Genomic DNA, 16,664 nt, shown 5'->3' with positions numbered 1-16,664 from the left:
AATCTGGGTGGAAGAGGCCCATACCTGATCCAAGCAGCCTTGAAGGTCTCAGCCCCGGGTCCCACACACCTGCATTGACTCAACACAGGAAACCTCACCCGTCCTGGACATGGACAGGATTGAGAGATTGATAGCTCTTTCTCGATTCCGTGAGTGGTGGTATATGGCCGTTCTTAGTTGGTGGAGCGATTTGTCTGGTTAAAAAAAATTAGTATGTGATTAATATCTAAGACCTGGGAAAACATAGGCCAGGAGGACTGGTCAATTGTTGGGAGCTTGCCACAAGTATGTGGAGAGCGGAGGGCAATTATGATAGTGAAGGGATCAGTATGACAATAATAGTTGGAAATGATCACTTGAACAAGAACTGAATGTTGAAAGGAGGGAAAAGGATATACATGATGGCCTTTCAGCATCTGTATTGCAAACCATAATGAGCAAAAGGCGAGCATTGATGAGAGATAGAGAGAAAGAGAGAGAGAGAGGGAAGAAAAGAGGATGGGGTGCAGATGGAGATTGGGAGGCAGAAAGGAAACTGGGAACGTTGGTGGTGGGAAATGCACACTGGTAAAGGGATGGGTGTTGGAATATTGAATGACTGAAACAAAATTAAGAACAACTTTTTTACTGTGCATCTCAATGTGAATCAATTATAAATAAACAAATAAAATTATGATAAATATATGCTAAACTTCTTAGGAGAAGAAGGTACAGTAGAGTGATTTTAAAACTCTCATACTTTTTCCCTTGTGGACATAGTGGCCTTTGATCTTCCTTTAGAGGAAAAAATTTCCCTGAGCTATGCTTAAGAGCTCCTCTGGGGAGTAATGCTCTAGATTAGATTTGCATTTGCTAGATCTTTCAATGGCCAAGCCATGATCCTAAAATATTTGCTCGTTCCATGTCAACAGTTTCTATGTAACTCAAACTTAAGCATCATCAACCTTTTCAGGAACAAAGTTTACTAAAAATTAGATAGGTTTTACTTCTGGAGAGAGAAGTAAGATTAGAAAAGAATGAGGGTGAAGATTAGAAAAAAACTATGATGAAGAAAGGCTTTCACCATATCATTCATAAATCTTATAAACATTGTATTTTTATATAAATATCTTTTGATAAGCATATTTAGTGTTTAATTGCATGACTAAATGAATTTTTAAAATAAAAGACATGCCCTGTGGAGTCAGTAAGAAGTAGCTCCTTCACTTATCAGCAGTAATCTTGGGAAACCTCTTTTGAGCTTCCATATGCCCATCTGTAAGCAGACGATAACAATATTAACCTTAATTTGTATGTGGTTTGCATAAAGTGACAAGTGTAAAATGCTAAGTGTAAAGCTGGAATATATTGTTCCCTTAACTGTTAATATTCTGCAACATATATTCAACACAGAAAATCATAAAATTGTCGAAATGAAGTGGTAATCATAGAGCAAGACCAGTTTGTTGATTAGTTATTCGCTGCTGAGAAATATTACTTAAGTACCAGGTTGTTGAAATTTTTTTGTTTGCCTTATATATTCATGTGGTTGATGAAATAAATATCTGATTTTCAAAGTAATCTTGAGATTATTTATATTGAGCTATAAGAGATCAACAGTAAAATGTGCAGGTTGTTATCAATCAGAATTTATCATACAGTTGTTTTATAAAAACAGCCATACAAACATCTCAAAATACCAAATGCCTCAATTGAAAAAAGCATAATTTATGTAAAGAAGAGAAACTTTTGCATAAAATTGCATAAGACTGGGAGCTCAGCTGAAATGACAGTGAATATGAGAAATCTAATTTCCAAAAGTAGTGTTATTAAACAATACTTTAAATATATAACAATGACATAATTATTAAAAGCCTATTATAAAAATATATTAAAGAAAAATGTGAAAATATGTTCTTAAGATAAATTAAGAAGCTAGGTAAAACTGTGGCAAATTTTCTGTATTTATACTCCTACCATATAATGTTAGTTTTTCATTCTATCCACAAGCTCAGGTCCTATCTTTTTTTTTTTTTTTTTTGCTTTTTGGGTCACACCTGGCGATGCACAGGGGTTACTCCTGGCTCATGCACTCAGGAATTACTCCTGGGTGCTGGGGAGACCATATGGGATGCCAGGGATCAAACCCAGGTCGGCCACGTGTAAGGCAAACGCCCTACCTGCTGTGCTATTGCTAAGGCCCCTCCTATTTCTTTATTAAAATCTAAGACCTGTCTTTTGTTAGTGAGGAAAACTGCCCTTCTCTTTGCATTTATATTTGAATACTCAAAAAAGTAACACAGATTATAAAATTTATGCACCCAATCATGTTGTGTATATTTGTGACCCTCAGTACATTTAAAACAATGAGTCAAATAAAAAAAATTTTCAAAATAATATTGGGCCAGTTTGTCTCGAATAGAACCAGTCACTCTTGACAGAAAATTATAGCCACAAGGAAACTACATTAATTTTTTCATTGTTGAGTTGCAGGAAACTAATATAAAAATATTTATAACCTTGTGATAGCTGTGTTAATTAGAAATTATTGGGTTTTTCTTTTTGCATTCATTTATGCTTTAGCAACCCATAACTCCTGCAATCACACACATATTGACATGAAAGTATCTTTATGTAATTTTAAAAGAGAAACTCAATACATTTGTGAAATAATTGGTGGGAAGGCTTTATATGTAAGGTTTTCTTCAGTGATGCTGCTTTTACTGTAAGTCTAAGATCTATTTCAATTTTTTGTGTAGTGTATATTTATAAAATACTAAAGATGTAAAGCAATGTGATAAAATGAGAAAGTCAATGATTTCTAATTGCATCTAGCAATACATATATTAAGGTAGTTACATTATCACTTCACCTCTATTGAATGTGGATTTGACATGTATTAGTGGAGAATTTCAAAAGGCAAAAGGCTTCCCTTTGAATATTTTTATTATTAGTTTAATCATCACTATCATCATCCCTGTTGGTCATCGAATTTCTAGAGTGGTCTCAGTAATGACTCCATTTGTCCCAGCCCTGAGATTTTAGAAGTCTCTCTTTATTTGTCCTTTCCAATGGTGCTGCATTGGAAGCTCTTTCAAGGTCAGAGGAATGAGACTCGTCATTGTTACTGGTTTTGGCATATGAATACGCCATGGGGAGCTTGCAAGGCTCTCCCATGTGGGTAGGAAACTATCTGTAACTTGCCAGGTTCTCCCAGGGGAGAACTAGGCTATAAGATGTATTCCGGGAACTTGGTTTTAAGTCTCTGGATGTTGGCCATTGATGATATTGCACGGCACTGGAGGCAGATCCTGTGTGTGACTGCCTAGCTACTGGAAAATGGGAAATCTGGGGGAAGAGGCCCAGTCCTGATCCAAGCAGGCTTGGAGGTCTAAGCCCTGGGTCCTACACATCTGAGTTCTTCTGCCAGTACCTTCATGCATGAGGCTCGTCTGAATGTGTGGAGAGGGGCCTTGAGCATGGTTGTGGTGAGGCTCTGGAGGTCTTTGGCTGTGGGAGCTCTGCTCAGGGCGGGGAGGGAAACTGAAGCCCATCCCCTCCAAGGGGCCCTGGGGAAGACAGCAGGGACGGGGTCAAGAAACTTATTATTAGTTTGCTGCTTATAATTTAAATATTGCCTATGCCTGCCATTTTTGCACATGTCCCTCACTGATTTCTAAAGTATTATTTGCCTTTTAATATTTTCATTTGTCTCTCTTTACCTTACTGCTTTCCTCAAAGCATTGATATTTCTTAGATATTGCCTCCCGACTTTTCCTTCTTCTTCCTTCCATATTTTTCTTTAGTTTCTATTTACCTGGCTTTTCTTCGTGTTTGTTGTCTAAGTAATGGCATTTCTAAATATGTTCTCCAGATGTTTTCTTCATCATCATCCTATAAGTGCATAATTTAATCCTCATACTATAAAATCAACATCACCACTTATATTTTTTCTAGCTCTTCAGTCCCATATTACTATCTTATGAATTTCATTATCACAATGACTTTCAGATACTTCCCACCAATGTCCCTATGATATTTAATTCTATTTTGCTTATAACATTGCTTGTATATTGACAGATGTAAACAAATTCACTGATTACTATGGCTTTGATGTTCCTTATTTCCCATTAAATTATCACATTGAGTTAATATTACCAACGTGAATTTCAAACTATCTCTTGTGACTTTTTCTTCTTTCTGTATTTCTCATTCTTATCTTGACTCAGACTTACTTTTTCAAATTTAGTATCGCAGTCAACAATTTAATCAATATTTCTTCCTTCAGAGTCTTCCTCTACTAATCTTCTCTGAAATGTCTAATCTCTGATATGTCTAGATATAGGCTACAGAATAAAAACAAAACAGAACAAATTATATTGATTTCTCCATTACCTGTATGATGATTAAGTTTAGATGCCTTTGCTGGATCTTTACAATTATACCCACTACAACCTTCTTTAAGTACTTGCAATTTCTTCTGCTTTCCCTCCATATTAATGTTCCCTAAGATTCTACAATAAGAAACAATTTTGCATTCTCACATTTGACATGTTCCTTCTCAATTTTTCAAAATTATTGCACAAAATATTTCTTTTTTTATTCCTTTTTGGGCCACATCTGGCCATGCTCAAGAGTTACTCCTGGCTCTGCGCTCAGGAATTACTCCTGGTGGTGGTTGAGGGACCATATGAGATGCCAGTGCTTGAACCCGGTCTGCTGTGTGCAAGGCAAATGCCCTACCCTTTGTACTATAGCTCCAGTCTCCAAATATTCCTTATTCTTAAGAGTATCGCCTCTGGCTATTTTCTATCTATTGAAATATTAAATCTATTTCAGCTCCTATATGTAAGGATTATCTATTATTTTATGACTTTTCTACATTTTTCACTTTATGGCTTCTACAATGTTGTATACAAAGCTGATCCTGGAAAAACAAGCAAACAAAAGAAAAAACAACAACAAAAATAAAAACAAAAAATAGACCTGCTCCTGTGATTATTTGCTTAACTGAGTCACCTATTAAATCATGAAATTCGTTGGAGGCGAAGATTTGCCTCTTTCATCTATATATTCCTACACTTTCATTTTATTTAAGTAGAGTTATACTATACAGTTATAGTTACTTAATTAACAAATTATAATAAATCAGAGCTGTTTATGGATGGTTTTGGGAATTTCCTAAAGGTCCTTCATTGATTTTCATGACTGATGTTCTTACACATTGCTTGGCTCTCCTTATCTCAGTAAAAATTAAAAAAAGAGAAATTATAAATATTTTAGACAGTATTGATGACAGTTATAGTTGAAACCTGCCTTGATTCTTCTCCCAAACAAATATTCCAGAAAGCTTATTTGATTATCAGAAATACAAAGTTTTTCAGACTATGGCATTACAAGAAGATTAATTTATTGCATTTGGTGATCAGTTAAATAACAAAACTGATTTTCATCCTTTGTTAGCTGAAAATTTTTGTTTTTGTTTTAATTTTTATTTAGATATAACAGTACTTATAATACTGTTAATGTTTCGGGCATACAATATTCCAGCATCACACTTGCAAACAGAATCTCAGCACCCCTTTACCTGATCTCTATGTTCTCCCTGCTTTCTCACTCCACCTTCTCAGAAGATCAGTTCACTCTGTCAATTGGCTATTTGTTATTCTCTTACAATGTTGTTTTCTATTCTATATGTGAGAGAGATCATATTTTACTCATTCTTCTCCCTCTGACTCTGATCAGAAAAATATTTTCTAGTTCTACCCAGAACTGCAGGATTTTATATTTATTTATTTATTTATTTATTTATATATTTATTTATTTATTTATTTGTACCTGAGGGGTGTCTCTATGTCTCACAATTTCTTTAACTGCTTATCTGTTCTTGGGTACTAGGACTGTTTATAGATTTTGACTACTGAGCATAGATAAATATCCTTTTGATTTAAGGTTTCTGAATTCTTGGCATAGATGCCAAGAACTAGGCATCTAGGCATCAATTTCCATTGAATGTCTAGGTCCAATGGAAACATTGTATTTACTCCCTTTTGAGAAATCTCCGCACTATTCGATAGAGGATAAACCAGCAGCCATGCCCACCAACAGTATGTGTGGGTTCCTCTTTCTTCACTTCCCGGTCAGCAGTACTTATTACCAGTATATTAATCTTTTACGAAACAAAATAATAGAATTCTGATTAAGTGTAGATTTGACAAACCTAGAATATGTACCAGTTGTCTTGCTCATTAAGATTACCATAGAGGCAGGAAGGGTAGTACAGGTAAGGTGCTTGTTTTGCACACAGCAGACCCAAATTTGATGCACAACACCCACTGTGGTCCTGAGTACTGCCAAGAGTAAGCCCTGGGTACATCAGATGTAGTCTTCCCCAAAAATGATTACAATACAAACAAATTATTTTCTTTAATAATTTTACTGAAGTAACATTGCATTACATTATATATTAGGTTTATGTATGCATGATTGGGCTGGAATGATAGCACAGAGGGTAGAGTGTTTGCCTTGCATTCAGCCAACTGGAGTTCGATTCCTCTGCCCCTCTTGGAGAGCCCGGCAAGCTACTGAGAATATCTTGTCTGCACGGCAGAGCCTGGCGAGCTCCCCGTGGTGTATTCGATATGCCAAAAACAGTAACAACAAGTCTCACAATGGAGATGTTACTGGTGCCCGCTCAAGCAAATTGATGAGCAATGAGATGACAGTGATACAGTAATTTTTAATATGTGTTTGTCTCATGGTATTAAGTGATGCCTCATGATTTTGGTATTCTTTTCTCTCATTATAATTGATGAAGTGTATTTTAAAGGTATACTTATTAGCTACCTGTATGTCTCATTTGAGGAGGTGTCTGTTGTGCTCATCTTACTATTTTTGAATTAGGTATTTTATTTATTGTTGCTAAGTTTAGTGAAGTCTATGTAGATTTTTAGTATTTTCCCTCAGTTAGGTGTGTGGTGAGCAACTATTTCCTCAAGGTCAGTAAGGTGTCTTCTTGTTGTAGCCATTGCTCCTTACATAGTGCAGGCACTTCTTAATTTGATATAGTCCCATTCGTTATTTTTTGCTTCCTCTTTTTAAATGAATTTGGACTTAATTGTAGTTTTATTGGGTAGACAACCCCCCATATATTTTGGATTACCAATGTAACACATTCACAGATATATGCTCTTTAAAAAATTATTTGCTTTAGGTTATGTAAAAGGAAGATTTTCTTTTAAGATGTCCTCCCTTAAATCATATTATAAGCTACTCATAATATGGAATATTAACCAATAGGATTTGTTGGTTAATATAATGGGTGCTGTTATTTAATCATGATAATAGCTAGTAATACTAATTCTTATGCTAATTGTAGATACTGTTGCCCTTTATTCTAAAAGTTTATTCTGAAATTCTCACTACAGCATGTGGGGAAGATGGGCCCTTATTCTCTAGAAGAGTCTGAGAGATGTGTAAATAAATTAGGCAACTTGCCTACATCACACATCTGTAAAATACCATAGCCTGGAATGCTTTCAGACTAGTCCGACTCCAGTGTTTATACTCAATCACTACTACTGATATGGTATAATTTAGTACTAAATTTCTATTCTCCCTAGGTTACTGAGCCTTTTTGAGTCTTAGTTTCCTTTTGAATATATTGGTTCTTCTTTCTTGGAAGTATATGACCCATTTCCACTTTTTTCTGTATTTCCTGTATGCTACTGGTTAATTGTACCTTCAATCCCTCTTTGCTTCCTCCTTTGGAACAATTTCATTGCTGCTTCATGATCCAGTGCACTGTGAACGTATCTAATTGCATCTCCTCTCTTTGATCAACTGTTGATGTTGAGTTACAAGTAATTTAAGCCAATAGCAGCTACATGCTTATATCTATTATTCTTACCATTCAACTGGAAGGTGACATTTTAATTTCAGGTACAAATAATTGAATAAAATATTAATTTATTTCTTTTATACTGAAGAATTAATATAGAGACTCTGATAAGGACAAGGATTACATAGTTAAGGAAGTACAGATTTGGTGTTTGATCGGTTAGTTTTATTTAAATGAACCAAGAAGTCCCTAAACAAGTAGACAGAAATCAACTCCAAAATAAAATTATCAACACTATGTTTATTAATTAATGTTTGTAATTTTGTATTTCCATTATGAGAAAAAATTTATAGTTTGAAATATACCTTCTTCAGTGCAATATTGGTTATTTATATTCACAATCATATAATGTTAGCTATGGAAAACCAAAAATAATACTTTTTATATTAAATTTGATCCCATAGAGGACTGCTTTTTATCATGTTAGAGATAAGTGTTAAATTTCATGCTTTTCTTTAAAAGCAAGTCATAAATATCCATGTCTTTCTTTTTCCACAAAATACTTCCCCTCAATTTTACCCATTGAGAATTTAAGAATTTATTTAAAGAATTTAAGAATTAACATTTGGTTATTGTCAAAAATGAATTGGGATAAGGCAAAGGCATCTATTTTCTATTATTAGTCAAATATGACTTGAGTGTGATACATTTTGGAATAATATCTTGGTACAATGAATATGTTTAAGCAGGAAAAAATTTGGGTTTATGTGTAAGAATTGAATAGGCCTTGACTTCTCCTAGCACAAATGGCTTGGTGAAACTCTAATCTCAGGCCAAGATTTTATTCTTGCAAGAGGCCTCCAAAAACTAAGTCTCTCGAGGATATCTAACATGCAGATCCAATTTTAATGGGACCATAATTTAAAACAATACAAAAGGAAAAACAAAATAAAACAAAAACCTCTCTGGGATCAACCACTCATTTTGAAGCAATTCCAGAAGAGCAGGGGGCTGATCACGTACAGGGGCAGGCTTGGTTCTGAGTTATGACCCAGAATTGGTTCTGGAGGGGACTGGCTATGGTCCCCTATTGGGAAATATATTCTTTTAATGGGCAACTTCAGACTCCATTCATTAGATCCACTTATCAATCAGCTCTTAACTTCATTGGTTGGGCCAGTTCACATAGATCTTAGGCTACATTCCCATCTGTCTTCGAGCCTTTTGCAATAGGATTAAAAGTCACTACACTAACGTTACAATGGAGAGGCTATTCATGATTACATATATATGTATTTAATTTGTTTTAAACAAACCCACAAATAGGACCTGCAATACAGACAATGCTTATATAACTTGGCAAGTATAGATCTGTATGTTTGATGAATCAATTATGTTTAGGATTCCTCTGAGTCTATCTTGATTCCAAAGGCAGATAGATTAGGGAAACTTTATGAATACGACTCCCATCTTAAACTTGAATTTACCTCTATGTCACAGAACATATGTTTTGTATTTTGTGCTTTTTTCGATTGAAAATGATCTATAGATCATTGTCTATTTGACGTTTCGACTCCTTTCCTAGACCACATTTCAATCCCCTTAAGATAAAAATATAACTTCTTATTCAATATTTCCTTGATCTAAGAAATGATACACATGTTTTTTGGCCCATTCTAAGATATTCGAATCCCCTTGTAAAAATTAGCTTTTTAATGTGATTGTAGCAAAACTACCAAAAATGATTTTGAAGTATAAAATCTTAGTTCAAAGGGGCATTTTAGAAGCTCAAAGATGGTATGTCTAGTAGGGTGTATTCTTCACAAGAGGCTGACCAAGGTTCCATCCTTGGCATCCCATATGGCCCCTTGAGAACTGCCAAGACTAATTCCTGGGTGCAGCATCAGAAGTAACCCTGAGCATCACCAAGTATGTCTCCAACACAAAATCAGATCAAAAGAAGTGCATTTTAGTGCTAAAAATAGTTGTATTTGATTCATTTTGCTTTATGCATGTCAGGTGACTGTTTTATCAAAGTCAACACTTTATATAGCTTTATAATATTGAATCTTTTATCCACATATTCCTACTGTCTCTAATCATTATATGAAAATTAAAGTGGTATATTACCAATCTTAGATAATATTGGAGGTACTGACAATAATTTAAGTGTCCTTATTAAATTCCGTGCCTCAGAAATGACTTGAATCTATGTGGTTGGTATTCTCAGATACAGAAATGTAAAACCATTTTTGTGTTTAATTTTCAGGTTTCATCTGCCAATTTAACAAATGGTGGAAAATCAGAACTTCTAAAATCAGGCAGCAGCAAATCCACACTAAAGCACATATGGACAGAAAGTAGTAAAGACTTGTCTATCAGCCGACTCCTGTCACAGACTTTTCGAGGCAAAGAAAATGATACAGATTTAGACCTGCGCTATGACACCCCAGAACCTTATTCTGAGCAAGACCTCTGGGACTGGCTGAGGAACTCCACAGACCTTCAAGAACCTCGGCCCAGGGCCAAGCGAAGGCCCATTGTTAAGACGGGCAAGTTTAAGAAAATGTTTGGATGGGGTGATTTTCATTCCAATATCAAAACAGTGAAGCTCAACCTCTTGATAACGGGGAAAATTGTAGATCATGGCAATGGCACATTTAGTGTTTATTTCAGGCATAATTCCACTGGTCAAGGGAATGTATCTGTCAGCTTGGTTCCCCCTACGAAGATTGTGGAATTCGACTTGGCACAACAAACTGTGATTGATGCCAAAGATTCCAAGTCCTTTAACTGTCGCATTGAGTATGAAAAAGTTGACAAGGCTACCAAGAACACACTCTGCAACTATGACCCTTCAAAAACCTGTTACCAGGAGCAGACACAAAGTCATGTGTCCTGGCTCTGTTCCAAGCCCTTTAAGGTGATCTGTATTTACATTTCCTTTTATAGTACAGATTATAAACTAGTACAGAAAGTGTGTCCTGACTACAACTACCACAGCGACACACCTTACTTTCCTTCGGGGTGAGAATGAACTTGGGGATGAGACTGAAGCCTGGAGAATTAAAGGTCATATGACAGGGCTGTTACCTCAAAGAAGAAGGTCACATCTGTTGCCTGGAATGTGTCTACACTGCTGCTCTTGTCAACCAGCTGCAAATATGCTAGTGGAAAACAATCTGATGTAATTTCTGCCCAGTCAGCTTCATCTCTCAATGTAGTTGCAAATCACCACAGATTTTAAAGCCACACTTGATGACATGCTCTCACACATAGATATATACACGCACTCACACACATTTCAGCTTGCACCTGTCATGATTCCTATTGAGAGGGCTTTTGTTGTCTGACTCATAATAGTCCAGGATAAACTATCATCAGGCAAAAGGATTAACTAGTCAAAGAATGGTTTCTAACACTTGCTGTTAAGAAATCTCTTTTGAAGTCTTGAGTACTTGGTAATCAATAATCTTCACTCATGCATTCCTATTGCTTGGAGTAGCTGTACTGGTAAATAATACTGTAGGAGTATATGCTTGTTAAAATGGAAAAAATGTGTCTTTAGAGCTCAGTATTCTTTATTTTATGAACACAACAAAGTGTAGTAATTTTTTCCCCAGCATACAGTAGGCACATTCAAGGTGATAAGAGATGGCTCTTTTTTTTTTTCCTATGGAGGGAGTCTGTTCCTGTAAAGATGAGCAACATTTGGAATTTACATGTGGGAAGACATTGGATTACAACTTTTATCACCAATTATTGGACTTTTGCAAGATTGAGACAAGCAAAGGCCACTTAAAACGAGTTCTGATCATTATATAAGAAGGGAATTAACTGACAGACACCATGTAAGTTATAAGTGTCTGTCTTATCTTTACTACACATATTGTAACAAATTCAATATCCTAGTCTTCATTTGTATGAATGGTTTGTATTGTACATAGTTTAACCAAGTGTTATTTGAGCTGCTTATTAATATTAACTTGTACTTGTCTCTCTGCTTGTTATTGGTTATAAAAACAATGGATATGAGGAATCCATTTATCATTGTAGCTGTGAACTCCATTAAAAAGGCAAACTTAATGTACAAAGCATTTATTCAGCTCAAGTATTGTTGAAATACAACATATACAACATTACAGTCTGTCTGTACTTAGATATTTTATTTCTGGACAAAATGAAATGTACATAAAAATAAAATGCTTAAAGTTGAGTTTCAGTATGTATTTGTGTAAGACAATGATTTAAATGGTTCTGACAAGAAGAAAGTGCTGGAAAAGTTATGGCATTGCATCTCATGTCTCTAAATTTGTACAGAACTACCTAAATTGCTTATTAGTTTCCTAGTCAAAACAATTTAGAGTTTCAATCTCAAGCCTGAAATGTAGTTGTGGCATACAGCATTTGCACACATTTTTGGTTTACTGTCATGCTAGTTATTAAAGAATACAGAAATATGAATGAACATAGGATATAAGCGATAAAATGAATTACAATTTATTACATTCGTCTCCTATGTGGATATTTATTTACTAGAGGGATCTAGGAGAAGACAGTGATTTTCTTCTTTAAAGATAAGTTAGATATCTGGAGGTTGTGTCTAGCTTTTCTTGCTTCTAATGTGATGACTGAATTCGAATGAGAAAATTAACCACTGTGGTAGAGAGCATCAACATTTGATCTACCCATATCACTTGGAATCGTCTTATCTACATAGCATTGCTTGTGGACATTAAAATTTCTTTTAAAAATAATTGCTGTATACAAACACAAGAAGAAACACGTAACCTCTTCTAAGGTCAGAAATTGGGGATGGAGATATGAAGAGTATCAAAGGTAGCTATACTTACTAACCACATCTCACCTTCTCACCTTCCCCTCATGCTGCATAGGAATAAGTATATTTTCATGTAGGGAATAAGAATAGAAGTACCAAAGGGAAAAATAATCACAGACTTCTAGACTGAGAACTCAATAACTTAGTTCACTAATGAGAGTCTTTTACTGAATGTTAAAGATATGCCATTCTATCAAATATTCATCTCTCAAAATCCTTAAATTTACCTAGACAACCATCTATATCAACATATCAATTTATTTCTCATGGAATTTAGAAGGTAATGTTAAATTACTTCCCTATGGTACATCAAGTAATAACATTTTTGAGTTACAACAACAGGACATATTTGCTATAGATAATTTTTTTTGTTCTGGGGTTTATTTATCAAAGGAACTACTAAAAAGTACCAAGTTCTTTCAAATTTTTGAACTTGATTAGTGGATGTTGAATCTCATTATGTGGCCTAATTTGTGGTTTTGTATATCAGAATTTAAGATCAAAATGTTTTTCTTTTGTAATATTTTCTTGAAATGTTGATTTTCTCTCATCATACATATTCAAGCTGTAGCTAAATCCCATGCTATGGATTGAATTACTTACAATACACCAGATATACAGCAAGGAATTCAAATTTTAAAGCATTCAACTTTCAGTGCTTTTCTGCAAAATTTATTTCAAGCTTCTGTATCATCTATTCCTCCTTGTAGCACAATAATTATAGAATAACAGGATGATGTTACACCTTAATTCAAAAATTGTTTTTATATCTAATACATATTCTTATGTAGACAAAGAAATGAGTGAGCAAGATTAAGAATATGAGATTTCAAAAGATCAGATTTAAAACTTTATTAGGTCAACTTGCTACTTCTTCAAACTACTTAATCAAGTTTTAATTATACTAAAAAATAATTTTTCATTTGAGAACATACATTTTAAGGTGCACGATGGATATGATTTTATTTAAAATTTAAATCTTAAAGTATTATTTCACACCTTTGCTTAAATATAGGGAAAACACATCAATGTGGAAATAGTATCTGAAGTAAACATTGGTTTGTCATGACCTATTGTTTTTTAAATAACATTTTAGTAAGATTGAAATTATTATGAAGAAATGATTATTTCAACTTTTTGCCTCATCAGAAAGATAATATGAGCTATTTGTTTATCTGTTTAAGATAAAATCAATGAGTTCTCATGCTATTGATTCAATTGGAGACTTTTGGTCCATATTTCCTATGAAAATTTCTCTACATGAGTGGAAGCGGTTTGACTGTTAATAACAATACAATGTTCTGGAAATGATTATTTTGCAAGAAATTGAGATCCTTGTTAAATTTAAGATTGTGGAGTGGGAACCTTTAGCTTCCTATATTTCAGCAATAAAGTGTAAGCCATATTTTTGCACAGAATAGATTAAAAAAATCATGAGAAGCCTGAGAAAGTGTTTGTCTTTTCCCTTTTCTGAACTGCTTTACATGTAAGAAGCGCTTAACCAATATAAACAGCTCTTTGGGAAGTAATTTGCATCTCCACCATCAACTTTGAATGCCAAGTTTCAGTCTGAATTCAAATGACTGTGTATAAATCTTTGAAAGACTTGGTTGATGTACTGGTTTTAGACTTAAAAAAATCTTTTTATTCAAGGATCAATTTATTTTATACTTACCTTCATATTTTTATTTAACTAAAGACCAGCAGACTTATTAAAAAAACTAAACCTTTAAAAATATCAATTTGCATTCAAATGATTATTACTATTTACTTATTTTGTAGGTGATTAAAGTTGAGTACCTTAATAAACAGAATTGAATTTTGAAAACCTGATTGCTAAGTCAAGCTTTTCTCAGGAGTCCCATGCATATTAGAGAATTATTTTGGGGTTGGGAATACAAAAGAAGACAATGCTTTAAAGCATTTTTAAGATTGTCAAAGGTGTGAGATATTATTGGGCTTTATATTTGATAATAATAGATATATATTTAGTTAACAAATTTATATTTATTTATTTACACAGGAAGGCAAGAGACATAATTTCCATGATAGAGCATGCTCATGAGCCAGGTTTATAAGCAACCTAAAATTAGAAGTGAAATACTAGTACCAAATATTTCAAGTTTAACCAAAAGACTTCAGCATTAATACTTCACAATTTCAGGAATATGCCTTTGGATCAATGATGAAATGAAGGGTGACTCTAAAAAGTGATGGATACAATAGGTTCCTTTTGCAGTGTAATAGCTATTGCTTTTGGAAATGTACTTAGAGTTGTCCAGTTCTGAGCTGTGATTTAGTAAAACGTCGAAAACTGTATTCTCATCATCTATACCTGGCAGGTGCTGAGCTTCAATTTCCTAATCCTATTGCAGAGCTCTAGAGTGCCAGCTAGAAAGTTACTACTCTCCAATGACCATTTTTTAACGTTAACATAGGAATGAACTTGTTCACTGAGATTTTGACGATTAAAGGACATAAAGTTGGGAAGTTATGAAGATGCCACTACTACTAAAAAGAACTTTATGAAAATAAGATCTCTACTATTGTTTCTCTAACTACCAAAAGTTACTTTTCTAAAATCTAGCTTTATTATGAAAATTCCTCTTTTCCATAGTATGAATGCTGTTCGAGAAAGCATGGTCAAGAGATATCTTCTAAAGAGATGAGACTATTTTATGTACTTTTAAAAACAGGTATCATTGACATATGGAAAGTAGTATACTAGGCTTAGATAGGCAGTAAAATAATTCAATATTTAGAAGTATTGCAAAGTTATTACTTAATGAACTTAACATTAATGTCCATATAGAGTTTTTAAGTTTTTGAATATGCAACACAATATTATTGACTATAATTGTCATGTAGTACATTATGTCTATATGGCTTATTTTATAACTGGAAAATTATAGCTTTTGACTCCCTCACCCATTTATCTTTCACCCCATACACCTCTCTCAAACTAACCAACCTGCCCTCTGGAATCTCTCTATGAGCTTGGTTGTTGTTTTATTCTCTTTACACATACAAGTGAGATCATAAGGTATTTGTCTTTCTCAGCTGACTTTCTTCACTTAGTCCAACACCCTGAAGTCCTATTCATATTTCCACAAATGTTAAAGGAGCTAGAAGTGCAAGACCCTAGCTACCAGATCCTGTCATCAAGAAACATCCCTGATCATCAAAACCAGGGCACTAAGCCATAAAAAATCCGGTGGCCAGGCTCTCTTCTAAGTCACTCCAGAGCATGGAGGAAGAGGAACTAGAGTTCTCTGTAAAAGATTGCCAGTCAGCCTTGGATACGGATTTAATTAGATCATTTTTGCTCAAATTATAGCAATATGATAAACTGACAGGCATTAATTTACTGAAAGTCAGTATCTCCCGGGGTCTTCTGTGGACTTCTGCGTGTGTCCTTTGAGTAAGAGGTTCTTTAAGAAAACTTTCTCAGTTAGTTACAATCCAGTGGTACCCTGAGTATAATATGTCTGCTGGCCACCAGAGCAAGGTGATTGATAAAGAGGTGTTCCCTAAAGGCAGCCAAAAATCCAGAATGCCCAACCAACCTAGAAGAACCTTTCTAAAGTTTACCACTTTAAGGCAGAGAGAGACAGCACAATTTTTGTGCCCACAGGCTTCCTTCATAGAAAATCCCTCTGAAGCTCTCTAGATGCGTTTCAACTCAGAAGGCTTCCTCTCAGGCCAAAGATTCTGGATAGTCATTCTGTTTCTTCAAATACTGGCCTGAGGTACACTGTATGGCTGTATCTGAGCACTACCTTGAAGGTGGTACTCAGTTAAGAACTGAGATCTCTTTTTTTCTGAGATCACCTTAGGTAATTGCAGGGATCTCCTGGTCTCCTGAGTCTCTTGATTTGAAGACTCAGTTGCTTTAAAATCCTAACTCAGTTGGGTGCTCTATGTGGAGTGCAAACCTTTGTCAGGTCAAAGCTCAGAATTCTGACTTTCCTCCCTATTGTGCTCATTATGCCTGTAATGAGTTTA

General features: G+C 34.6%; 1 protein-coding gene across 1 annotated transcript in view; it reads left to right on the top strand.

Annotated features, from left to right (window-relative positions):
- The window catches only part of NXPH1 (neurexophilin 1), a 323,314-nt gene extending 311,279 nt beyond the window's left edge, over positions 1–12,035 (top strand). Inside the window, exon 3 of the mRNA XM_004602213.2 lies at positions 10,089–12,035. Coding sequence (XP_004602270.1) covers positions 10,089–10,850 — 762 coding nt within the window. The 3' untranslated portion in view covers positions 10,851–12,035. The remainder of the gene's footprint in view (positions 1–10,088) is intronic.
- Positions 12,036–16,664: the final 4,629 nt, after the last annotated feature.

The sequence above is a fragment of the Sorex araneus genome, chromosome 1 (assembly GCF_027595985.1).
Source record: "Sorex araneus isolate mSorAra2 chromosome 1, mSorAra2.pri, whole genome shotgun sequence".
NCBI lineage: Eukaryota > Metazoa > Chordata > Mammalia > Eulipotyphla > Soricidae > Sorex > Sorex araneus.
This window is presented reverse-complemented; position numbering and strand designations above follow the sequence as displayed.